Source organism: Mesoplodon densirostris, chromosome 3, assembly GCF_025265405.1.
Source record: "Mesoplodon densirostris isolate mMesDen1 chromosome 3, mMesDen1 primary haplotype, whole genome shotgun sequence".
Classification (NCBI taxonomy): Eukaryota; Metazoa; Chordata; class Mammalia; order Artiodactyla; family Ziphiidae; genus Mesoplodon; species Mesoplodon densirostris.
This window is the reverse complement of record NC_082663.1, coordinates 146,911,593-146,934,475: the sequence shown is the minus strand read 5'-3', so window position 1 is coordinate 146,934,475 and position 22,883 is coordinate 146,911,593. Positions and strand designations below refer to the sequence as shown.

Here is a 22,883-nt window from a genome sequence, read left to right as displayed (position 1 = left end):
TTCCCTGTGCTATATAGTAGGACCTTCTTGGGGTTTTTTTTTTTTTTAAGGCCTTTATTGAATTTGTTACAATACTACTTCTGTTTTATGTTTGGTTTTTTTGGCCCCAAGGCATGTGGGATCTTAGCTCCCTGACCACGGATGGAACCCACACCCACTGCATTGGAAGGCGAAGTCTTAACCACTGGACCACCAGGGAAGTCCCGACCTTCTTGTTTATCCATTCTATGTATAATAGTTTGCATCTACTAATCCCAAACTCCCAGTCCATCCCTCCCCCATGAGTCAGTTTTCAAAGGATAAAAATTCTACAAAGATGGGGGAGGGGTGTGGCACCGCAGGAGGAGAGCACCGGGAGACCAAAAGCCTGGCTGCCTTGGAAGGAAGCACAGCTCCTGTCTGGGGAACCAGTGCATCGCCCCACCTGGCTGCAGCGAGAGGCAAGACGCTTCGGTGGTGAATGGGTGGGGAGGGGGTTTGGGCGGGAAAGTGCTGGGCTTCAAGCCTACAGCCCAGGAGTGTGCAAAGGCCACTAGGGTCCTCCCTGGACTGGCTTCCAGCCTGCCTCATCTGTTCCCCTAATCTCATCTCTGGGCCCTTGGACTCAACTCTCCAGCCACTGTGGCCTCCTGGCTGTTCAGAGCCATTGGGCTTTCTCTCACTTCTTTATTTTGTCTGTCTAAAATGCTGTTCCCACCACCTCCTCCCCCTCCCTCAGACTCAGTGCAAATGCCACCTCCTCCTGGGATGCCTTCCCTGCCTCCCTAACTAAGTAGATCCGCCGTCACATAGCCCAGTTTATTCCTGGGCTCACTGCACTCTGAAATTTCTTGTGCGTGCTGTTGTTTACTTGCTTCTTGTCTACCTGTTCCACTAGACTGTCAGCTCCCCAAGGGCTGGGACTTGGTCTCCTTCAACTCTGCATCTCCAGCCCATAGAGCATTGCCTGGCCCAATGTAGGTGTTCAGTAAATGCTCACTTAAGGCAGGACTAAAAGATTTTTAAACAAGGGAGCGAGATAACCTGACTTATGTTTTAAAAGACTCTCGGGGTGGGGGGGATAAATTAGGAGTTTGGTATTAACATATACACACTACTATATATAAAATAGATAACCAGGGACTTCCTTGGTGGTCCAGTGGTTAAGACTCTGCACTCCCAATGCAGGGGGCCCAGGTTCGATCCCTGGTCAGGAAACTAGATCCCGCATGCCGCAACTAAAAGCCCACATGCCTCAAAGAAGATCCTGCACGCTGCAGCTAAGACCCGGTGTAGTCCAATAAATAAATAAATAATTTTAAAAGTATATAAATAAATAAAATAGATAGCCAACAAGGGTCCACTGTATAGCACGGGGAACTATATTTAATATCTTGTAATAACCTATAATGGAAAAGAATCTGAAAAAGAATATATATGCCAGTGAATCACTTTGCTGTACACCTGAAACTAACACATTGTAAATCAACTATACTTCAATTTTTAAAAAATAAATTTATTTATTTATTTATTTTTGGCTGTGTTGGGTCTTCGTTGCTGCGCACGGGCTTTCTTTAGTTGCGGCGAGAGGGGGCTACTCTTCATTGTGGTCACGGGCTTCTCATTGTGTGGCTTCTCTTGTTGCACAGCACAGGATCTAGGTGCGCGGGCTTCAGTAGCTGTGGCACGCAGGCTCAGTAGTTGTGGCTAGTGGGCCCTAGAGCGCAGGCTCAGTAGTTGTGGTGCACGGGCTTAGTTGCTCCACGGCATGTGGGATCTTCCCGGACCAGGGCTCGAACCCGTGTCCCCTGCATTGGCAGGTGGATTCTTAACCACTGTGCCACCAGGGAAGTCTCCCCAATTTAAAAAAAAATTTATTTATTTATTTGGTTATGTTGGGTCTTAGTTGCGGCAGGCAGGCAGGCTCCTTAGTCGTGGCATGTGGGCTCCTTAGTTGCAGCATGCAGGCTCCTCAGTGTGGCACACAAACTCTTGGTTGTGGCATGCATGTGGGATCTAGTTCCCTGACCAGGGATCAAACTTGGGCCCCCTGCATTGGGAGCACAGACTCTTAACCACTGCGCCACCAGGGAAGTCCCTATCCTTCAATTTAAAAATACATAAATAGGAATTGCCTGGTGGTCCAGTGGTTAGGATGTGGTTCTTTCACTGCTGAGGGCCCAGGTTCAATCCCTCGCTGGGGAGCTAAAATCCCACAAGCCATGCGGCATGGTCAAAAAAATTTTAATTTAATTTTTTTTTTTTTTTCTTGCAGTACGCGGGCCTCTCACTGTTGTGGCCTCTCCCGTTGTGGAGCACAGGCTCCGGATGCGCAGGCTCAGCGGCCATGGCTCACGGGCCCAGCCACTCCACGGCATGTGGGATCTTCCCAGACCGGGGCACGAACCCGCGTCCCCTGCATCGGTAGGCGGACTCTCAACCACTGCGCCACCAGGGAAGCCCTAATTTAATTTTTTAAATAAATAAATAAATAAAAGACTCCATGTGGCTGCTATGGGAAGAACAGCCTGTGTGGGGTGAGCTCAGAGCAGGGAGCTTTGGGAGCAGGAAACTACACAGGTCCGTGAAGTGATGACAGGGCCAGTATAGGGGTGGTGGCAGTGGTGTAGGAGGGAGGAGGGACAGAGTAAGGCAACTGAGGGAGGGATTGGGAGAGAGGGGCAGGGGAGTAAAGGAAGAGGAGGAGAGGGGAGTCCACCACCTCTGGCTTTGATGATGTGGGTGAAGGGATGGAGTCACAGGAGGAGGAGAGGATATGGGAAAAAGAGGCCAAATTTGTGTTTGGGATGCCTGATGACCCAAGGATGAGGTCCAGGAGGCAATAATTATTATTATTATAATTAGCACATGAGCTATACTTACATTATCACTAATCAAACATTTCTGGGACTTCCCTGGTGATCCAGTGGTCAAGACTCCACACTCCCAATGCAGGGGGCCTGGGTCTGATCCCTGCTCAGGAAACTAGATCCCGCATGCCGCAACGAAGATCCCACGTGCCACAACTAAGACCCGCACGGCCAAATAAATAAATAAATATTTAAAAACAAAACACAACGTTTATTGCCCAATGGGGACACAGCAGCGGCTGCCACAGACACAGCCCCTGCCCTCACAGGGCTGATGTTCTGTTGGTGGGGGACAGAAACTAAATAGGATTGTGAAATTTTAAAAGAGGAAACCTCAACTAAAATTGGAGTCAGGAAGTCTTGCAGAGGGAGCTCTTATGCCCTGCTACTCCTCAGTTACCCCAAACAGGAAGACATCAATTACAGACCCCAACCAAAAGAGATGTATGTACCTTGCACTCCCAAACAGTAACTGCAATTACTTTACTAAAGCTGAAGAGATTTTCTTCCCTCCCAGCAACAAGCCCAGCCAATGGAAACACCACAACTTAGCCAATGAGAAGCTGTCCTCACCTGAACGCTTACTTTCCTCCGAATTAACTTTCATTTTACTATTGTCCATGACTTCTTGTCTCACCCTCTTTTCTATAAAAGTCTTCCATTTTGTACAACCTCTGGGAGTATCTCTGCTTGACAGATGAGATGCTGCTTGATTCATGAATCTTTTAATAAAGGCAATTAAACCTTCACACTTACTCAGTAGAAGTTTGTTTTTTAACAGGATGGAGAAAGAAATGCATACTTTAATGTAAAGTAGGGATAAATCCTTAGGGTGGGAGATGGAAAAAAACAGGATAAGGGGACAGAGTATGGGAGACAGTCTGACACCCAGTAAGGATTTATAAATATTTGTTAAACAAAGACTTAATGACAGGCAGTGGGTGGTTGATTTAGTATGTGTTTAGGTCAATGATCTAGTCATACTCCAAAGATTCCATAAGGTGAGTTTCTCCCGTTTTATAGAGGGAGCAAACTGCAACCCAGAGAGGAGAGGAGACCTCTAAGCTAAAAAAGTCCCCACTCAGATGTCCCCTCAGAAACTGTCATTTCTGGGGGCAGCGGGGGTGGGGTGGGGATGGGCGGCCCGCAGAGCAGCGCGCATTGACCTATGACGTCATCGGGACGGTAAATAGCGTAACACTACCTGGACGTAGCCCCATTTCCCCTCCCGGACAGGTCCTCTGCTGGTCCGGTACTGTCTGAATCAAACCTCTCACTGGCTACTCGCTCCGTCAATCCGTTTCATTCTTCCAGTTTTCCGCCCCGCCTTCCAGAGCTCTCCTGTGATAGGCTGGCGAGGCCGTCACTTCAGAAAGGTCCGCATTCCTTCCGCCTTTCTCCAGGAGACCGAGGGAGAAGAAGGTGGATCTCCGGCGGCGCCCACCCCGGGGGCTCTGCTTCCGCCTCTTATTGGCTTCTCTGGGTGCCGGTCGCTACGCCACCCATCGCTGATTGGCCATCTGGCCGCCGCTCTGCGCGGCGCCGGCTCCGCCCCCGTCGGGTGTTTGTGGTGGGGCTGCGAAGTCGCCAATCCCGCCGGAAGCGCCAGGACAATGGGGACTCGGGACGACGAGTACGACTACCTATTCAAAGGTGCGGTTGGTGGGGCACAGAAGGGCGAGCGGGCGGCGGCGAGGCGCCGGGCAAGCACCCAGGCTGCGCTCCAGGCCTCTGGGCCCAGGCCGGAGCCCGAGGCTTGGGACCTGGCAGGCCAGGCAGCCGGGATGGCCAGTGCAGGCCGGGCTTGGTCAAGTTCGGGCCGGGATGCGCAGCCATGCGGGGCAGGCTGTCCAGAGAGGCTTGGGGGCCCGGGATGCTCCGAGGCGGGGCCAGGGCCCAGGGGGGTGGGGCCCGGGGCAGTGGGAGAGGCCGTTAGGGGCGGGGCATTCAGGGGGCGGGGCCGCCCCAGCATTTGGCGGGCCGGGCTGGGTGGAAAGCTCCCTTCGTGATGGGGGCGCGTCCGTTAGAGGCGGGGCTAGGACGTGGTGGGTGTGTCCAATAAGTGGGCTAGGGTGGGCGGGTGGGGGTGGTGCTCTCATGGACTAGGAGGGGCCAGTCTTGATTGGTGGTAGTGCATCTGGGGGCGGAGCCCGGGAAGGGAGGGACGGACAACGGGGGTTGAGGTGCGTGTGTGGCGGGGGTGGGGGGGTGGACCCTGGATTGGGGAGCAGAGTCGGAGTTGCGTGGAGTGGCACTTGGCGTGGTGGCGGGGGACTGTGTGTGCTGAACCCAGGCCTGGTGGTTAACAGCAATAATTATGTCTTAACTCTTAGATCTCTTGAGAGCGCTGTCCAAGCACCCGCGCTTTTCTAAGCACTTTACACACATGAATTCATTGAAATCCTCACCACAACCCTGTGAGATCCATATTATCCAGCATCTCTCTTTATGGACCTGGAAACTGGAGGGACAGTTTAAGTATTAAAGCAGGATTTGAACCCAGACCACTAAGGAGTGTATCTGGGGGAGCTTGTGGCCAAGTTCTGGGACTGGGGTTGTCAGACGGTCTCCTCCAACCTGCTGGAGGATCTTCCCTGCCAAGGCAACAGAGGGCTCTAGGAGCCTCAAGTAAGGCCTAGGAAGGTCAGGCAGCTTAGGGGTCACTGACTTTCCAGTGCCTTTTGTGCCAACCTAGGCTTTGGCCAGGTCCTGTGCTGCTGTGCTGGGCTCCCTGGCTGGCATTGGTCACCCTTGAGAGCTAACCCCTGGACGCACACAGGACACCTTTGCCATGTTGCCTGCTGCATGAGGGTGTGCTTCCCATGCCAGCCACTGACATCTTTCCCTCGTTGGGGGAGCTTGGCCATCCCTGGGAGTGTGGCCTGTGTGTCTATGGTATTATCCCTGGTTGGGTCTGGGGTTCTGGGGACCTTGGGAATGTAGAAAATGGGATGGAGCGCTTCCTACCTGGGATATCCACGTGGTAAAAGGTTTCTGGGCAGGGCGAGTCCCCATGCAAAGGTCCGGAGTTGTCACACAGCACCATGGGCTCGAGGAGCTGCCTGCAGGCTGATACGTTGCTGGCAAGTGAGGCTGTGTGGTCGGCAGGATTGGGCCCAGGCCCTTGTGCCCACTGAACCTTGGGGTCTCACTTTAGAGGCAGAGGAAGCTCTGTCAGGGCCTTGGGGACGGGTGACAGGTGGACTGGACGCCAGTCCTGCTGCAGCTGGTGCCTGTCTCTACTCAGCCCACCCTGAGGCAGCTGCTCCCCAGGTCCTGGCTGGCACCCACCTGGATGTGTTACTACAAGGTCAGGGGGCGTTCCTCCCAGTGCTTCCGTGGTCATTCCCCACTTGTTATTTTCAGCCGTTTGCTGTTGTAAATAACCCAGCTCCAAGTGTTTGCACGAGTCATCTTTTGCCCTTTGGGTTATTTCCTTGAAGTATGTTCCCAGAAGTCCAGTTATTGGGTCAGGGGCAATGGAGCAGGCTGTGCGCTTCTCAGGATTCATCTCCGGAGTCCTCTTCCTGGAAACACTACTGCCACAGCTGGTGGGGGTGGGGGGGGCGGTGCCTGCCTGCCCCGCTGCCCTCTCCCACTGGGCTCCTTTTCTGAGTAGAGCAGGTGCCCTGCTGACTGTCTCAAGCCAGGTCAGAAGCGAAAGTGTAACTCACAAGGTCAGCGTTTACCAAACTGGTCCTCTGAGACCTCACCTTCACACTTAATGCCTCTATTGTCTTTTAATATTTGTTTGTTTTTATAAATTTATTTTTAATTTTTGTCTGTGTTGCGTCTTTTTTGCTGTGCACATGTGGGCTTTCTCTAGTTGCGGCTAGCGGGGGCTACTCTTTGATACAGTTCCCGTGCTTCTCATTGCAGTGGCTTCTCTTGTTGTGGAGCACAGGCTCTAGGCGCGTGGGCTTCAGTAGTTGTGGCACACGGGCTCAGTAGTTGTGGCGCACAGACTTAGTTGCTCTGCGGCATGTGGGATCTTCCCAGACCAGGGCTCAAACCTGTGTCCCCTGCATTGGCAGGTGGATTCTTAACCACTGTGCCACCAAGGAAGTCCCCTAATATTTGGGTTTTTTTTTTTTTGCGGTACGCGGGCCCCTCACTGCTCTGGCCTCTCCCGTTGCAGAGCACAGGCTCCGGACGCGCAGGCTCAGCGGCCATGGCTCACGGGCCCAGCCGCTCCGCGGCATGTGGGATCTTCCCGGACCAGGGCATGAACCCGTGTCCCCTGCATCGGCAGGCGGACTGTCAACCACTGCGCCACCAGGGAAGCCCCTAATATTTGTTTTTAAATCCACTCAGTTTTTGTCTCATTTAAATAGGAAAAGGAAATTCTTTCTGACTCATAGAAGGAAGGAAGGAAGCCAGCAGGCAGGCAAGCTGCCACCATGGCATCACTGGCCATAAATATGGCAGGTAGACTGAAACATGAATACACTGCACCCCTCCTGAGACCCCGTGGCCTGCAGAGGGTCAGGCCTAGGCAGTAGAGAGGTGTCCAGGACACAGGTGTGCCAGAAGGGTTGACAAGGACCGGTACTCTCACCGTACGTCTCCCCAGCCCTGCCGCCTGGTGCGGGGAGTCCTTCAGGAGTGGAGGGGGGCTGTGACCCTCTCATCCCCCATCCCGCGCCCAGCTTCCCCCAGGCTTCAGTCACCTTCCCCTGGCTCTGCCCTGGGCACAGAGGGGCCACACCTCTCACGTGGGACACTGGCTGCCCCCCCTCTCCAGCCTTCCCACCACTGACTTGCTTTTTTTGGCAGCCATGTCACAGGTTGGCTCCCCTGACCTCCCGGCAGAGGCCAGCAGATCCCCCTGGGTGTTCCAGCCCCCCCCCAGCCCCCTGTGCAGCTTGTTTTCCTCCCTGCTTATCCCCCCCCAGGAGTGAGGTTGTTTATTTGTACCTAATTATAGATCGTCACATTTATCCTGCTAACATTTTATCCTTTTCAGCGAAGGGCCATTTTCCCAGCCTGCCGATCAATCCCTGGGGGCGCCCCAAACTCTCCTCTGATGGACTGGGCGGCAGGGGCCACAGTGCGAGCAGCTAGGTCCCCAAGGGCCAGCAAGGCCTTCCCAGAGCCCCCCCCACTCACTCCCAGGGAACAGGCCGGCCCCAGTGCTCACCAAGTACTCCCGAGGCAGCCTCCTGGCTCTCCAGCCTGAGCAGGCCTCACACCTGGCCGGCTGGTCTGGGACCCGAGCACACCAGCCGCCCCCATTATGAATGGTGGCCCTGCCTGTGCCCCGGTTTGGAGCACCTGTCCTCTGCTCTCTGATTCCGCTGGGGAATAGCTCTGGCTCTTCCTCCCCCTGCCAGTCCCTGGGGCCTGGGATCTGCAGGGCCTGCTTCCTCGGGGAGGGGTGGAGCCCTGCTCTGCCTGGAGTTGGGGAGCCAAGCGCCCCCAATGGCCACTCGGTGACCTGAGTGTCAGAATGGGGGCCCCAGTTGTGCCACACTGTCGTGGGGCGGGCCAGAGGACCAAGGGCTTCCAAGAGGTGCCAGCTCTTTGTTTTTGCCAACTGGGCTTGCCTGATCTGCCAGCCAACTGGTGTGCCCAGGGGGACCGTGTCCCGGCCAGTGATGCCACCAACTCCTGTGGAAATGCTGGGGGCTGTGTCCTCAAGGGCCCTTTCTTTCCCGGAGACAACAGATGACTTGTATCTTGGACAATGCCATTCTCATTCCATCCTGCACACGGGACCAGCCCAGCCGCTGCCCTGCCGGCCACTTCTGCATTGGGCACTGCGTGCCAGGGACCGCGGGGGCAGCCCCACCTCCCCGCCGTTTGTCCGGGCAGCAGCTGGTGGCTGTTGTTCTGCTCTGGCCCCCACTGTTCTCACTGGGTGACCTTGGGCCAGGGAACTTGGTCACTCTGTATTGAGTGTCTCCAACTGTACACGATGATGTGAACATCTCTCCCTGGGGTGGCCCTGAGAACTCCGTAACAAAGCCTTTAGGGCTGGGCCTGGCCTGAGGGGCTGAGGAAATGGTTGGCTGGGCCGGGGCAGAACCCTGATGCGGCAGAGGGGACCCCGAGGCTGGACAGCTGGACAGGGCTGGGAAGGGAGTGAGAGGGTGGGGAGGATACAGGCAAGGGCCCAAAAGGACCCTCCTCCTCATTTCCTGTTCTGTTCCTGAGGATGTGAGAACTATATGCAGACCTCCCTGGTTTTGGCCAGCTTCCTGCAGCTGCCATGGGCACGAGGTGACGGGGTGAGAGTGTGGACAGTGGGCCCTATGGTCAGTCCAGTCATGGCCCTACTGGCATGGCTGGGCGCCCTTGGCCCTCAGCCCCAGGCCCATGTCCATTCACCTCTTTCCACCTTTCTCTGAAGTCAGCTTGGCATTCTTATGCTGGGTGCCCCCAGTGTCAGGGGAGGACACTGGCACTGTCATCACAGGTGTTGTGGGCTAGGCCACGTGGTGGTTTGGGAGAAGAGGAGAAGCCTGAACCCAGGGATTTTGAAGGACAAATAGGAGTTTGCTAGCTACTCTAGGGGTTCAGGATACTCCAGATGGTGGGAGAAGAGGAAGCGGAACCCAGACCCCTGAGCTCAGCCCTGGATCCAGAAAACCTGGGTTCACATCCTGCTGGACCACTCTCCAGCTGGGTGGCCCTGGGCAAGTTGCTGCTTGCTGAGCTTGGTTGGGGGGTGGGAGCGAGCCTGCAGCTATGCACGGGCTCAGACCCCACCTCTACCTTTGGTGACCACGTGCCTTAAGCTGGTAATTCCCCTGTCTGCACCTCAGTTTCTCATCTGTAAAATGGGTCATGTGATGCATATGTGAGGTGATGGCACATCCAGAGCTTTCTCAGCACGGAACGTTCTTCCTGTTCTTGTTGTTCTTGGCTCTTAAAGCAGCCTGTCCAGAGAGGGTGCTGGGTCCTGGGGGCTGCCTGGCCTGCCTCCTCCTTACTTGTGGCCCAAGGATGGTGACCTGGGCATCTTCCAGTGTGGGGGGAGGTGGGCCTGGGGAGCTCCGCCAGCCACTTTGGCGTTTGTTCATTCGACAGGCATTGCTCAGGTGAGTCCCGTGCGCCGGGCAGTGCACCAGGTCCTGGGGATACAGCAGGGAATCGGACTGAGATGGCTGCCCTCGAGGCACAATGACAAAAAAAAAATCTATAAGGGAAACCTGGTGAGTGTGAGAGGGTAGGGAGAGCTATGGGGGAAAGGTAGGGGAGGGGAATGGGGCGTGTTGGGGGGAGTGGGTTTTAGGGTTTTTTAAAAAATTATTTATTTATTTATTTATTTGGCTGTGCCGGGGTTTTAGTGGCGGCGTGCGGGATCTTTAGTTGCGTCATGCCAGCTCGTAGTTGCAGCACGCGGGATCGAAACTGGGCCCCCTGCGGTGGAAGCGCGGAGTCTTAACCACTGGACCGCCAGCGAAGTTCTGGGAGGGGGGTTTTAAGAGGGTGGCTGCAGGGAGCCTCCTCGATCAAGTGCCATCCGAGGGGCCACACAGAGGAGATGAGGGCAGGAGCCTGGTGGGTACCTAGGGAAGAACACTCCAGGCAAAGGGTAACGTTGCAGGGAGGCCCGTGTGTCTGGAGCAGAGTGAGCAAGGGAGAGAGAGGGAGGAGGTGAGGGCAGGGAGGGGACGGGGCAGGTAATGCACGGCCCTGTGGGCTGCCAGGAGGACTATGGAGGTGGGAGCCCTGGAAGGCTGTAGGCAGAGGAGGGATGGGACCCACGCAGGGTGCTCACAGGCACCCTCTGGCGGCCAAGAGGAAAACAGCCTGTTGGCTGAAGCTTAGAGTAAATGTAAGGGCGGGCCCCAGGGAGGAGGCTGTCGCAGCAACAGGGAGTGACGGGAGTGATGATGGCCTGGGGTCGGGGAGCAGTGGAAGTGGTGAGAAGCAGCAGGAATCTGAACACATACACATAGAAGTTCTCATCAAGGAAAAACTTTTCATTGGGGGCTTGGGTGACCAAGTCTGCAGCCCCCATGGCTCCCCACGAGCCAGAGCTACCCTGGGGTGCCAGAGCCTAAGGCCCACACTTGGGGGTCCCTGTGGTTTCCAGCTGGGGCATCCGGAAAGAAAGGCTGTTTCTTCTGCGCCGCACACACACCTATGCACACACTGACACAAGTCCCCATTGTGTCCTGGGTCAGAGCGCAGCCCTCCAGGCCCAGGACCCTCCAGCCTAGAGCTTGGAGCAGCTGGGCCCCTAGAGGCAGGGCTTCTACAGGTGGCGGCAGGAAGCTCAATAAAGGGAGGGATGGAGGGTAAGACCTGCCTATGCCTGCCCTGCTCTGCCCTGCGCTGCTCAGGAGGGCCCTTGTTCCCATCTCCCTGCAGGACGATCTGACCCGCCCCCCGCCCCGCCCCATCTTAGCATAGGAGATGCTGGCTGAGTTCTGATCCCAGGCATTCCCGTGTCCCCCTCCCCGAGGTACCTCTTGTTACTGTCTCCCTTTTCACACCTGTGGAAAAGGCAGCCCAGAGACGTTAAGTGACTTGCCCAAGGTCACCCAGCCCTGGGGCTTTCTCAGGCATGCCTGGCTGCCCAGGTCACCAGGCTGCCGTGGAGGTTTGGGAGTTGATGCATCCCCAAGCTGCCTTCTGCCGGGATGCCTGGATCCCTGTGTCCCATCAGAGCAGGGGCAGCCCTGCTCTGAAGGACCCTGTTCGCTTCTGTACCAGGAAACGTGGTGCCTTGGGCCAGGGGCCCCAGGACAGCTGCAACTCTGCCCCGTCACTGGCTGTCGTGTTTCTGCAGCACCCGGGGCGCCACTGTGAAGGTTCTGTGGGTGGACGTGGGCAGCATGTGGGGTCTTGGCTCGGGGGCACTGCCCCCCTCTGACCCAGGGAGGCTCACTCATATCCCTCCCCGCCCCCAAAGTGGTGCTCATCGGGGACTCGGGCGTGGGGAAGAGCAACCTGCTATCGCGCTTCACCCGCAACGAGTTCAACCTGGAGAGCAAGAGCACCATCGGCGTGGAGTTCGCCACCCGCAGCATCCAGGTGGATGGCAAGACCATCAAGGCGCAGATCTGGGACACCGCTGGCCAGGAGCGCTACCGCGCCATCACCTCAGCGTGAGTGGTGGGGCCGGGGAGGCCGTGGGCCCCAAGAGATGGGTAGGAGTTGGGCTGGGGGGGTGGCGGGGGAAGGGGAGAGCACAGACCCAAGAGCAGGGGGCACAGGGTGGAGGGACAAGACCCCCAGGAGCTGTGGGACCCTCTGAAAGGCCAGTGCCCAGGCTTGGTCACGCTGTGACCCCAGGTGGGCATGTCCCACAGCCCCTCTGACCCCTGGCATCCCATTGAGGCACTGCAGTGTCACCGGGCGCTGGCTACACGGTGAGGGCTGTTATCAGGCCCTACCCGCTCCCCAGCCTGCCTGCTCGGCCCACCCTGCCCAGCCGTGTTCCCAGCCTTCCTTTTCCAGGTGCAGCCCTGGCACCCCTGGCCCTCCTGTGGCCACCCCACCATCAGGACCCCCTCGACTGCCTCTTCCCTGACCCTCCCAACTCCTGGCCATTCCCTGTCGGTCACTTGCTGTCTTCTGGAATCCCTCCACCGAGGCCTGGTCACCTTCTCGGCTCCTTGATCCCTTGGAGTGGATGTGTGTCCATCCATCTCCTTGGTGCTCTGGGCGGGCAGGGCCACGGCAGGCATTAGAGCTTCTGCCCTTTCCCTGCACAGTCACTGTTTTCCTCCTCCCCTTTTGGTGGCTGACCCCGTGGGTGTCTTCTGACCCCAGATCCCAAACTCCCTCCTTAGGCCTCCCCATTCCTGAGCTGAATCTGGGGAGTGGAGCCAGGGCCTCAGGACACGCGCCCCTCCCTCGAGGCCCTGATGGCCACCCCTCGGGCCAAGGAGCCACTGCCCACAGAGCCTGGGGGGCCCCCAGGGACGCTGGCTCGGCTCATGCCTGGGCCCTGCCCCCGTCCCTGCAGGTACTACCGTGGTGCCGTGGGCGCGCTGCTGGTGTATGACATTGCCAAGCACCTGACTTACGAGAACGTGGAGCGCTGGCTGAAGGAGCTGCGGGACCACGCCGACAGCAACATCGTCATCATGCTGGTGGGCAACAAGAGTGACCTGCGCCACCTGCGGGCCGTGCCCACGGATGAGGCCCGCGCCTTCGCAGGTGAGCGCACGCTGGGCCAGAGGGCGTGGCCAGAGGGCTGCTAGGTGTCAGTACGGGCCATCTGCTCTGGCCAGGGCCTCTAGGTGCCACACTCCTGAGAGCGAGACTCTGACTGAAGCATCCGAGAAGCATCTGGAATGCAGGCAGCTCCCCTGCACCAGGTGCATCTTCCCTGGCCGTGCCCATGGCTGCAGGGGTGGGCATCTCCGTCCTACCCCTTCGGCCCCAGCCCTTCATTTCCTGAGCCAGGTGAGCGGACAGGCAGCCATGGTCCCCAAGAGGAGGGTATAGGGGACCACCCTCCCCCACCTCCACCAGCTGACTCACCTGTGCAAATATTCTCTCTTTCAGAAAAGAACAATTTGTCCTTCATTGAGACCTCAGCCTTGGATTCCACCAACGTAGAGGAAGCTTTCAAGAACATTCTCACAGGTGGTCACAGGGCCCAGCTGGGATCACAGAGGGTGGGCGTGGGAAGGGCACCAGCCACATGGGTCACGTGCTCCAGAACGCAGCCCCTGAACCTTCCTTCCTTAAAACTGCTGTTCAGTCTGGACATGAGGACAAACAGGGCACCCTCCACAGCGTGAGGCCAGATCCCACCCCTGCTGGCACTCAGGGCACAGAGACCCTCTAAGCCCAGCTCCCGTAGATGGGCCCTGCCATGGCTTCACTAGAGAACAGCCCACAGGGTCAGCTGGGGAGGCAGGTGGTCTCAGGGTCCCAGAGCCCCTGGGCTTCTGGGAGTTTCTCCTGAGGGAGGAGGGCCTCTGATCTTAAAGAATGAGAGGCCTGGGCTGGGAGTTACATCTGCAAACAGATATGGGTCCTTCCCTCGCTGAGTACACAGCCAGCATTGGGGATGGGCAGGGAGCCTCCAGGAGCCCAGCCCATGGCATGGCTCCCCCTGACGTGATGGGGGTGCACAGGGCACAGTGGGAGCCTTTGGAAGGGGATCCAGCTCAGCATCCAGGGCGCTACCGTGAGGAGGTGACATCCAGATGAGTCCTGTGGGAGGGGGAGGTAACCGAGATTGGGGGCATGCAGCACATTCACCCTGTGTCGTTCTCCCCGCTCCTGCCCCCGCAGAGATCTACCGCATTGTGTCACAGAAGCAGATCGCGGACCGCGCAGCGCACGACGAGTCCCCCGGAAACAACGTGGTGGACATCAGCGTGCCACCCACCACCGATGGACAGAAACCCAACAAGCTGCAGTGCTGCCAGAACCTGTGACCGCCCCGCGCCTGGTCTCAGCGTGCGTGCACGTCCTCGTCCTCCGCCCACCCCTCCCTGCCCTGTCCTCCCTGCCCACCCCCTCCGCCCCTCTGTGACTGGCTCCTGCCCTCCCATCGAGCTCCGCACAAAGAACAGGAGTTGAGCGGCATCTCCTGTCCTGCCCAAGGAAAGCTAGAAGCCCCGGCTGCTGCACCTGCTCTCCTTGGGTCCCAGTGGGCATCTCAGCGGGGCGGGGAGGGTGGCAGGATGGACCGGGCCGGCCAGAGGCCAAGAGGATGGGCACACCGAGCAGGCTTCTCCAGTTTTCCACGGTAGCCTCTGGGGAGCAATCGCCGCCCTCCCTCTCTGGCCAGCTGGCCCAGCTGGCCCCCGGTTCCCAACCAGAACCCCATTCCAGGCTGAAGCCCGAAGAGCAAGGCGCCAGGGGCCAGGCAGACGGACACTCTTGGCTCTCGGCATCCCGCTCCCCCGAGCATAGCCAGCAGCGCACATGCCTTCGACCTCTCCCGTGCGTGCGCGACTCCAGCTCCTGCCTGTAGATTGATGCTGGGAGAAGACCCTCTCCCCACCTCACCCTCCTTTTTGCACGCGGCGCGCTCTCCACCCACCACCCCCTCCCTGTGCCCTTCTCTCTGTCTTGTCTCCCTGTCTGGTCAGGAACCTGTTTGCAAGTGAAGCAATATCTCCGTGTTTTGTATATACAACCGCTCTTGTAGCCTTTGGTTTTTTTGTTATTGTAGAGAAACACAAATTCTTTATACACTTTGTAAGATTTATGCCAAACCCTAGCTCTCGATCTCTTATTCTTCCTGTGGCCCCTGCACTGTTGCCCCGATGCCTCGTTTCTCTCGCCCGGTTACTAAAATGTATAATCCGACTTCCTGTACAGAAACCTGCCGCTGCGCCTTTGTCTTCTTTCTCTCCACTAGGCGGCGCTCCCGAGCCAGGGTCCCTCGCTGCAAGCTCCAGCCGCCCTGGCTCAGCCCCCTGCCCAGGACAACGCGGAGCACCCTGAGCTGACCACGGGGGTCTTGGGGTGGGCGAGGGTGTGGTTGGGTGGACCTTCTTCTTGCTGCCCGTGTGGCAGGGAGGAAGGGAAGGCGAGGGCTTGGGCAGATAAACTCCCTGGCCCTAGGACAGCCAGCCCTAAGACCGGAGGGTGCCCCTTGGGAAGGGGTGGGCTGTGCCCGCTGCTCCCTGTTCTCAGCCCCCCGGTTGGGGTTCACTGCTTTCATCCACTGCCCACCCACCTAGCCACCACCTCACCTGTCACCTTGCCCAGGGAGGTTGGCGATGCCAGTCCCACCCCAGCTCCTTCCATCCCAGACTGACCTTTGAGGAGGGCCCACGGTGGGGGGGGACACTGGTGATAGAGAAGTGCAGAGGCGGGGTGGGCGGGCAACTGTTGCTGTGCCTCTCCTCAGGACCCAGCTTCTCCCGCTGGTCTGGGTGGCAGGGCTGGCTTGAGGGCCACTTGCCACTGCAGAGGAGGCTTATAGCCATCCCCCCAGGCCCATATGGGCCCTCCACCCTACCCTGCACTGATCACATGACCCAATGTGTGTTTCCTCTCACTGAGTGCCGGCAGCTGTTCTAGAAGCTCCAGCCTCTGGCTAAAGCCACTTGTGCCCTTGACCCCTAGGAGAGTCACCAGAGAGGGGGATGCATGCCCTCCAGGCTCTGGCTACCCTGCCTGGAGGGATGGGCGAGCCCAAACACATCTCTCCCAAAGAGCTCAGAGCCACAGGAGCTGTTCCGGCAGGGGCGGTGGAGTAAGTCAGGGTGCGTGATCCAGGCCAAAGGGGTATCCAGGGCCAAGGCCGTTGGTGGGAGAGCTGGGGGTCTGGTGGGGGCCGTTCATAACAGCCCTTGGGGGCGCTAAGTCCCCTGGGTTTGGACGGGGCAGGGCGTGGAGAGGGCGGATGGTGGAAGGAGAGGTCGGGAGGGCCAGGAAAAGTGGTGAGGCACCCTGAAGGGTTTCAAGCAGTCAGAAGATGAAATCTGAGACTTCCCTGGTAGTCCGGTGGTTAGGACTCTGCACTTCCACTGCAGGGGGCACGGGTTCATCCCTGGTTAGGGGAACTAAGATCCCGGATGCCCTGCAGCATAGCCAAAGGAAAAAAAAAATCAAATCTTTCTGGAGCATCTGTGACTGGCCAGCCCTGGGGCACATACCTGAGAACAAGAATGATGTGACCCTCTGCCCTTGGGGGTCACAGTACAGCGATGTTGTTTCAATTACTCTACATTCAGTGATTTACTAAGCACAGTGTGTTCTCTCTGTACCAGGCACTGGTTTTTTTGGGGTTTTTTTGCATTATGCGGGCCTCACACTGCTGTGGCCTCTCCTGTTGCGGAGCACAGGCTCTGGACGCTGACGCGCAGGCCCAGCGGCCATGGCTCACAGGCCCAGCCGCTCCGCGGCATGTGGGATCTTTCCGGACCGGGGCACGAACCCCTGTCCCCTGCATCGGCAGGCGGACTCTCAACCACTGCGCCACCAGGGATGCCCTGTTTTTTTTTTTTTTTTAATATAAATTTATTTATTTTGGCTGCGTTGGGTCTTCATTGCTGCACGCGGGCTTTCTCTTGTTGCAGTGAGTGGGGGCTTCTCATCACGGTGGCTTCTCTTGTTGCGGAGCACGGGCTCTAGGCGCGCGGGCTTCAGTAGTTGTGGCACACGGGCTTAATTGCTCCACAGCATGTGGGATCTTCCTTGGACCAGGGATCAAACCTGTGTCCCTGGCACTGGCAGGCGGATTCTTAACCACTGAGAAGCCCCAGGCACTGTTCTTAAGTCTTTTTTCTCTTTAATGGTAAAATAAACATAATTACCATAAAATATACATAACATAAAACTTACCATCTTAAAAACAAAACCATCTTAACTATTTAAGTGTACAGTTCAGTGACATTAAGTATCATATTGTACTAGCATCCGCACCATCCATCTCCAGAACTCTTCATCTTGCAAAACTGAAACTCTGTCCCCATTAAACACTAACTCCACCTCCCCCCTCCTCCAGCCCCTGTCAGCCACCATTGGACTTTCTGTCTCTATGAACCTGACTCTTCTAGCGACCTCCTATAAGTGGAATCAGACAGTATTTGTCCTCTTGTGACTGACTTCATTCACTGAACATCATGTCCTTAAGGTTCATCCATGTTGTAGCAGGTGTCAGACTCTCCTTCCTTTTTTTTTTTTTTTTTTGCGGTACGCGGGCCTCACGGGCCCAGCCGCTCCACAGCATGTGGGATCTTCCTGGACCGGGGCACGAACCCGTGTCCCCTGCATCGGCAGGCGGACTCTCAACCACTGCGCCACCAGGGAAGCCCTCTCCTTCCTTTTTAAGGCTGAATAATATTCCGTTGTGTGGATATTCCATTTCTTGTGTATCCATTCATCTGTTGATGGGCACTTGGGTTGCTTCCATCTTTTGGTTATTGTGAATCATGCTGCTATGAACATGAGTATGCAAATATGTTTGAGTTCCTGATTTTATTTCTTTTGGGTCCATACCCAGAAGTAGAATTGCTGAATCACATGGTACTTCTGTGTTTAATTTTTTGAGGAACTGTGTTAACCTAAATAAATTATGATACATAAAAGATAAGAACATGATTCCACACATACACACAGAAATGTTTTGGACTTCCCCGATGGAGCAGTGGTTAAGGATCCACTATAGTGGCATCCCTATAGTGTCTTTTTGCTTTTTTAAAAATTTGACATAAAATTCATATAACATAAAATTCGCCATTTAAGTACCACTTTAAAAAGTACATTCAGTGGTTTTTAGGGTATTCACAGTGTTGTGCAACCTTCACCACTCTGAAGTTTTCCTCCACTCTGAAAAGAAACCCAACATCCATTAAGCAGTTACTCCCTCTCCCCCCATCCCCCAGCCCCTAATCTGCTTTCTGTCTCTATGGACCCAGAGTGACTTTTTTTTTTTTTTTTTTTTTTTTTTTTTTGCAGTACACGGGCCTCTCACCGCTGTGGCCTCTCCCGTTGTGGAGCACAGGCTCAGGACGCGCAGGCTCAGCGGCCATGGCTCACGGGCCTAGCCGCTTCGTGGCATGTGGGATCTTCCTGGACTGGGGCACGAACCCATGTCCCCTGCATCGGCAGGCGGACTCTCAACCACTGCGCCACCAGGGAAGCCCCCAGGGTGACATTTAATGTGTCCTGTTTTCCCCTGAATTTCCTGTAAATGAATAGTTAGATCTAGAGGTTGATCGGATTTAGGACTGGACACTTCATAGGTGGTATCGTGTACATAACCCCAGGAGGCAGGTAATGTCAGCGCATTTCTCATTCGTGGTGGTAGCGCCTGCTGATAAGCATCACCTAGATTCATAATCCATTAAGACTTACAAAGTGGTGATAGTCAAATCTGCCACTTCTTCATTTACTTTTGGGATAGGTCTATAAAGAGAAATTTCCCCTCATCTATGTGGTTACCCCGAGGTACAGATGGTGTAAGTCAGCATAAATACTTAATTCTCTTGTTTGCTTGTCGATTTTCAAACTTCATAATTGTCAAGATTTTGAGTTGGTTCCCAAGTAGACTTCGAGAGTGACTGGCTGGACGGGGGAGGGATAAATTAGGAGGTTGTGATAAACATATATACACTACTTACATAAAATAGATAACAAACAAGGACCTACTGTATAGCACAGGGAACTATACTCAATATTTTGTAATAAACTATAAGGGAAAAGAATCTGAAAAAGAATTTATATATATATATACATATATATATCTGAATCACTGTGCTCTACACCTGAAATTAATATGACATTGTAAATCAACTATACTTCAATTTAAAAAAAATACATGGAAAACAGTAAAGTAAGCAAAAAATTGAAGAAAAGATAAGCTAGGGATAACTGCCAATCAGTTTTTGATTGACATATGATAACCAGTGTTACTGATTTTATATATAATGCCATAAAAATTGAACAGAACAAAATGAAAGAAAAAAATAGGTTTTCCAATCTGTACTCCTGTAAAATAAAATAAAAAGGAATTACTAGAAAAATGAAAAAAAAACTTGCTGGTTATTTATTTTTTAGTTAAAATGAATAGATTCAGCTCCTCTGTCGGGGCCAAGCTTTCAACCAGTGTGCCCAATGGGGGTGGAATTAAACAGGAAGTTTATATCTGGGACTGGGCCTTGGCCAGGGTGTCTAGGGTTTGGTTACACACTGGGTGGGGGTCAGGGGTGGGGTGGGGTGCTGGGGAATGAGCACTGAGTGTGACGGGAACCAGGTTTTTAATTTTATTTATTTTTATTTTATTTATTTATTTATTTATGGCTGTGTTGGGTCTTCGTTTCTGTGCGAGGGCTTTCTCTAGTTGCAGCAAGTGGGGTCCACTCTCCATCGCGGTGTGCGGGCCTCTCACTGTCACGGCCTCTCTTGTTGTGGAGCACAGGCTCCAGACGTACAGGCTCAGTAATTGTGGCTCACGGGCTTAGTTGCTCCGCGGCATGTGCGATCTTCCCAAACCAGGGCTTGAACCCGTGTCCCCTGCACTGGCAGACAGATTCTCAACCACTGCGCCACCAGAGAAGCCCTGGGAACCAGGTTTTTCACAGTCACAGGACTTTAGAAACATATAAAGGGGCTGGGATAAACCTTGGTGTTGAATTCGAATCTGAGATATTGGTGTGCACTCATGGGTTTAAAGACATAAGATAATATAGGGACATATTGTAACATATTACAATGAGAGAAGCAAGAAATAATGACACTGGCCTTCCTGGTGGCGCAGAGGTTAGGAATCCACCTGCCAGTGCAGGGGACACGGGTTAGAGCCCTGGTCCGGGAAGATCCCACATGACGCGGAGCAACTAAGCCCGTGTGCCACAACTACTGAGCCTGCGCTCTAGAGCCCCGTGAGGCACAACTACTGAAGCCCGCGTGCCTAGAGCCCATGCTCCACAACAAGAGAAGCCCCCGCAATGAGAAACCCACGCACCGCAAAGAAGAGTAGCCCCCGCTCGCTGCAACTACAGAAAGCCTGCGCACAGCAAAGAAGACCCAAGCAGCCAAAAATAAATAAATAAATAAATTTGTTTAAAAAACAAAAAGAGAAAAGAAATAATGATACTGTGGTAGCAATGAGCCCACCTGGCACCCAGATCTTGGTTTCTAAATATCATTCCCCACTAAACAGAAGGAAAGCTCCTTGGAGAAAGGGTGGAGTCCAGAGCTGGGGCAGGTAAAATTTCAAGAAAAAACCACCCTGGAACATCTTGTTGAGCCAATAAGGAAGGAAGTGCCAAAGATGGAATTAGAAAACAATCATCATTTAGCAACCATTATCTGATAGAAGAGACAGACATGCTAGACACCTCCGTGCCACTCCCTTTTTCCTGCCTTCATTGAGGATGTGCTGCCTGGAGCCACAGCAGCCATCTAGCTACATGAGAAAAAGGCCAAGAGAATCTACGTCATTAACCCTAATATCATTTGACCAAATCAATGCCAGCAGCCATCCTCCTCCAGAATTCTTGTAAATAAAAATAAAACCCTCTTTGCTAACAACAGCAACAAAATTTAATTCAGGCAAGAATCATCAGTGAATATTAAATCTGGTGGGTGAAGGTCTGTTGAGGAGCGGATATTTAATTAGTTTCATGGTATTTTCCAATAAGGCACTTACTGATAAGTGCAACACTAACTCATGCTGGAGAAACCTGGAAGACACCATTTAATTAATTAATTTATTTATTTAAAAAATATATTTTTTGATGTGGACCATTTTTAAAGCCTTTATTGAATTTGTTACAATATTGCTTCTGTTTTATGTTTTGGTTTTTTGGCCGCAAGGCATGTGAGATCTTAGCTCCCCGACCAGGGATGGAACCCACACCCCCTGCATTGGAAGGGGAAATCTTAACAACTGGACCGCAGGGGAAGTCCCTGGAAGACAACGTTTTAACATAATCAGGTTAATATAATTAGGGTAGTTTATAAGTAGTGGAAGAAATCAACATTCTTTGCCTCCTGATACATGCACTGAGAACACAACATCACTTCTGTGGTTTCTGTCCTAAATGCATGTCATGAGGAAATATTAAAGAAAAGCAAATAGAGAGGCTTTCTACAAAATAAGTAGCCAGTAATCTCCAAAAATATCAAGGTCATAAAAGACAAGGAAAGAATGAGGAATTGTTCTAGACTGCAGGAGACTGAATTAGACAGCAAAATACAACATGGGATCCCGGGACGGATGCTGGAGCTTTAAAGAACTTACTGAAACTCTGAATGGGATTTGGGAATTACCTGGTGATATTGGATCCATATTAATTTCCTGATTTTGAAGATCATACTGTGATTATGTGGAAGAATGTGCTTTACTTAAGAAATAAACTGGGACTTCTCTGATGGCACAGTGGTTAAGAATCCGCCTGACAATGCAGGGGACACAGGTTCAAGCCCTGGTCCGGGAAGATTCCCCCATGCCGTGGAGCAACTAGGCCCATGTGCCACAGCTACTGAGCCTGCACTCTAGAGTCTGCGAGCTACAACTACTGAGCCCATGTGCCACGACTACTGAAGCCTGTGCGCCCGAGAGCCTGTGCTCTGCAACAAGAGAAGCCACCACAGTGAGAAGCCCGTGCACCACGACAAAGAGTAGCTCCTGCTTGCCGCAACTAGAGAAAGCCCAAGTGCAGCAATGAAGACACAATGCAGCCAAAAATAAAAATTAATTAATTAATAAATTTAAAAAAATTAATAAAACCAATCGGTTAAAAAAAAAAAGAAGGAAACACTAGGGACTTCACTGGTGGTCCAGTGATTAAGAATCAGCCTTCCGGGGCTTCCCTGGTGGCGCAGTGGTTGAGAGTCCGCCTGCCGATGCAGGGGACACAGGTTCGTGCCCCGGTCTGGGAAGATCCCACCTGCCGTGGAGCGGCTGGGCCCGTGAGCCATGGCCGCTGAGCCTGCACGTCCTGAGCCTGTGCTCCACAACGGGAGAGGCCACAACAGTGAGAGGTCCGCGTACCGCAAAAAAAAAAAAAAAAAAAGAATCGGCCTTCCAGTGCAGGGGATGAGGGTTTGATCACTGGTCAGGAAACTAAGATCCCACATGCCTCGGGGCAACTAAGCCCGTGCACCTCAACTACTGAGCCCACTTGCCACAACTAGAGAGGACCCCGCCTGCCTCAAAGAAAGAAAGAAACACTGAAGAATTAAGGGTTAATGAGACACCATGTGTGTATCTTATACTCAAAGGATTCAGAAGTGTTAACAATTGGGGAATCTGGGCAAAGTGTTTATGGGAGCTCTGTGCATTTTTTCTGCAACTTTTATGTAAATTTGACTTTTTTTTTTTTTTTTGCGGTAAGCGGGCCTCTCACTGTTGTGGCCTCTCCCGTTGCGGAGCATAGGCTCCGGACGCGCAGGCTCAGCAGCCATGGCTCACGGGGCCCAGCCGCTCCGCGGCATGTGGGATCTTCCCGGACCGGGGCATGAACGCGTGTCCCCTGCATCGGCAGGCGGACTCTCAACCACTGCGCCACCTGGGAAGCCCTCATTGTTCCATTTTTGAAAAATGTAAGCTAGTACAGCACAAAAGAATTTAAGGTAATTGAGCTGATCTACATATTCAGTAAAGGCAGGGGAAGGGGAAGAAAGGAGTATTGAGGCAATTCTCCATCC

At 54.1% G+C, this 22,883-nt stretch overlaps 1 protein-coding gene and 1 non-coding gene across 2 annotated transcripts; both read left to right on the top strand.

Moving 5' to 3' along the window:
- The first annotated feature begins 1,124 nt into the window (after positions 1-1,124).
- Positions 1,125-1,197, top strand: TRNAG-CCC (transfer RNA glycine (anticodon CCC)). Its single transcript has one exon. It is a non-coding gene; the product is annotated as a tRNA-Gly (tRNA).
- Positions 1,198-4,279: 3,082 nt separating this feature from the next.
- Positions 4,280-15,098, top strand: RAB11B (RAB11B, member RAS oncogene family). Its single transcript, XM_060094238.1, has 5 exons — positions 4,280-4,502; positions 11,716-11,911; positions 12,775-12,968; positions 13,320-13,400; positions 14,058-15,098. The coding sequence occupies exons 1-5, from the start codon at positions 4,463-4,465 to the stop codon at positions 14,201-14,203; spliced, it is 657 nt and encodes a 218-aa protein (XP_059950221.1). The 5' UTR covers positions 4,280-4,462; the 3' UTR covers positions 14,204-15,098.
- Positions 15,099-22,883: the final 7,785 nt, after the last annotated feature.

Bases quoted from the DNA above. Each gene is read 5' to 3' on its own strand.
- RAB11B (XM_060094238.1), top strand. From the start codon at position 4,463: ATGGGGACTCGGGACGACGAGTACGACTACCTATTCAAAG. The intron at 11,912-12,774 runs GTGAGTGGTGGG...CCGTCCCTGCAG, and splicing joins TACCGCGCCATCACCTCAGC to GTACTACCGTGGTGCCGTGG. The intron at 13,401-14,057 runs GTGGTCACAGGG...CTGCCCCCGCAG, and splicing joins TTTCAAGAACATTCTCACAG to AGATCTACCGCATTGTGTCA.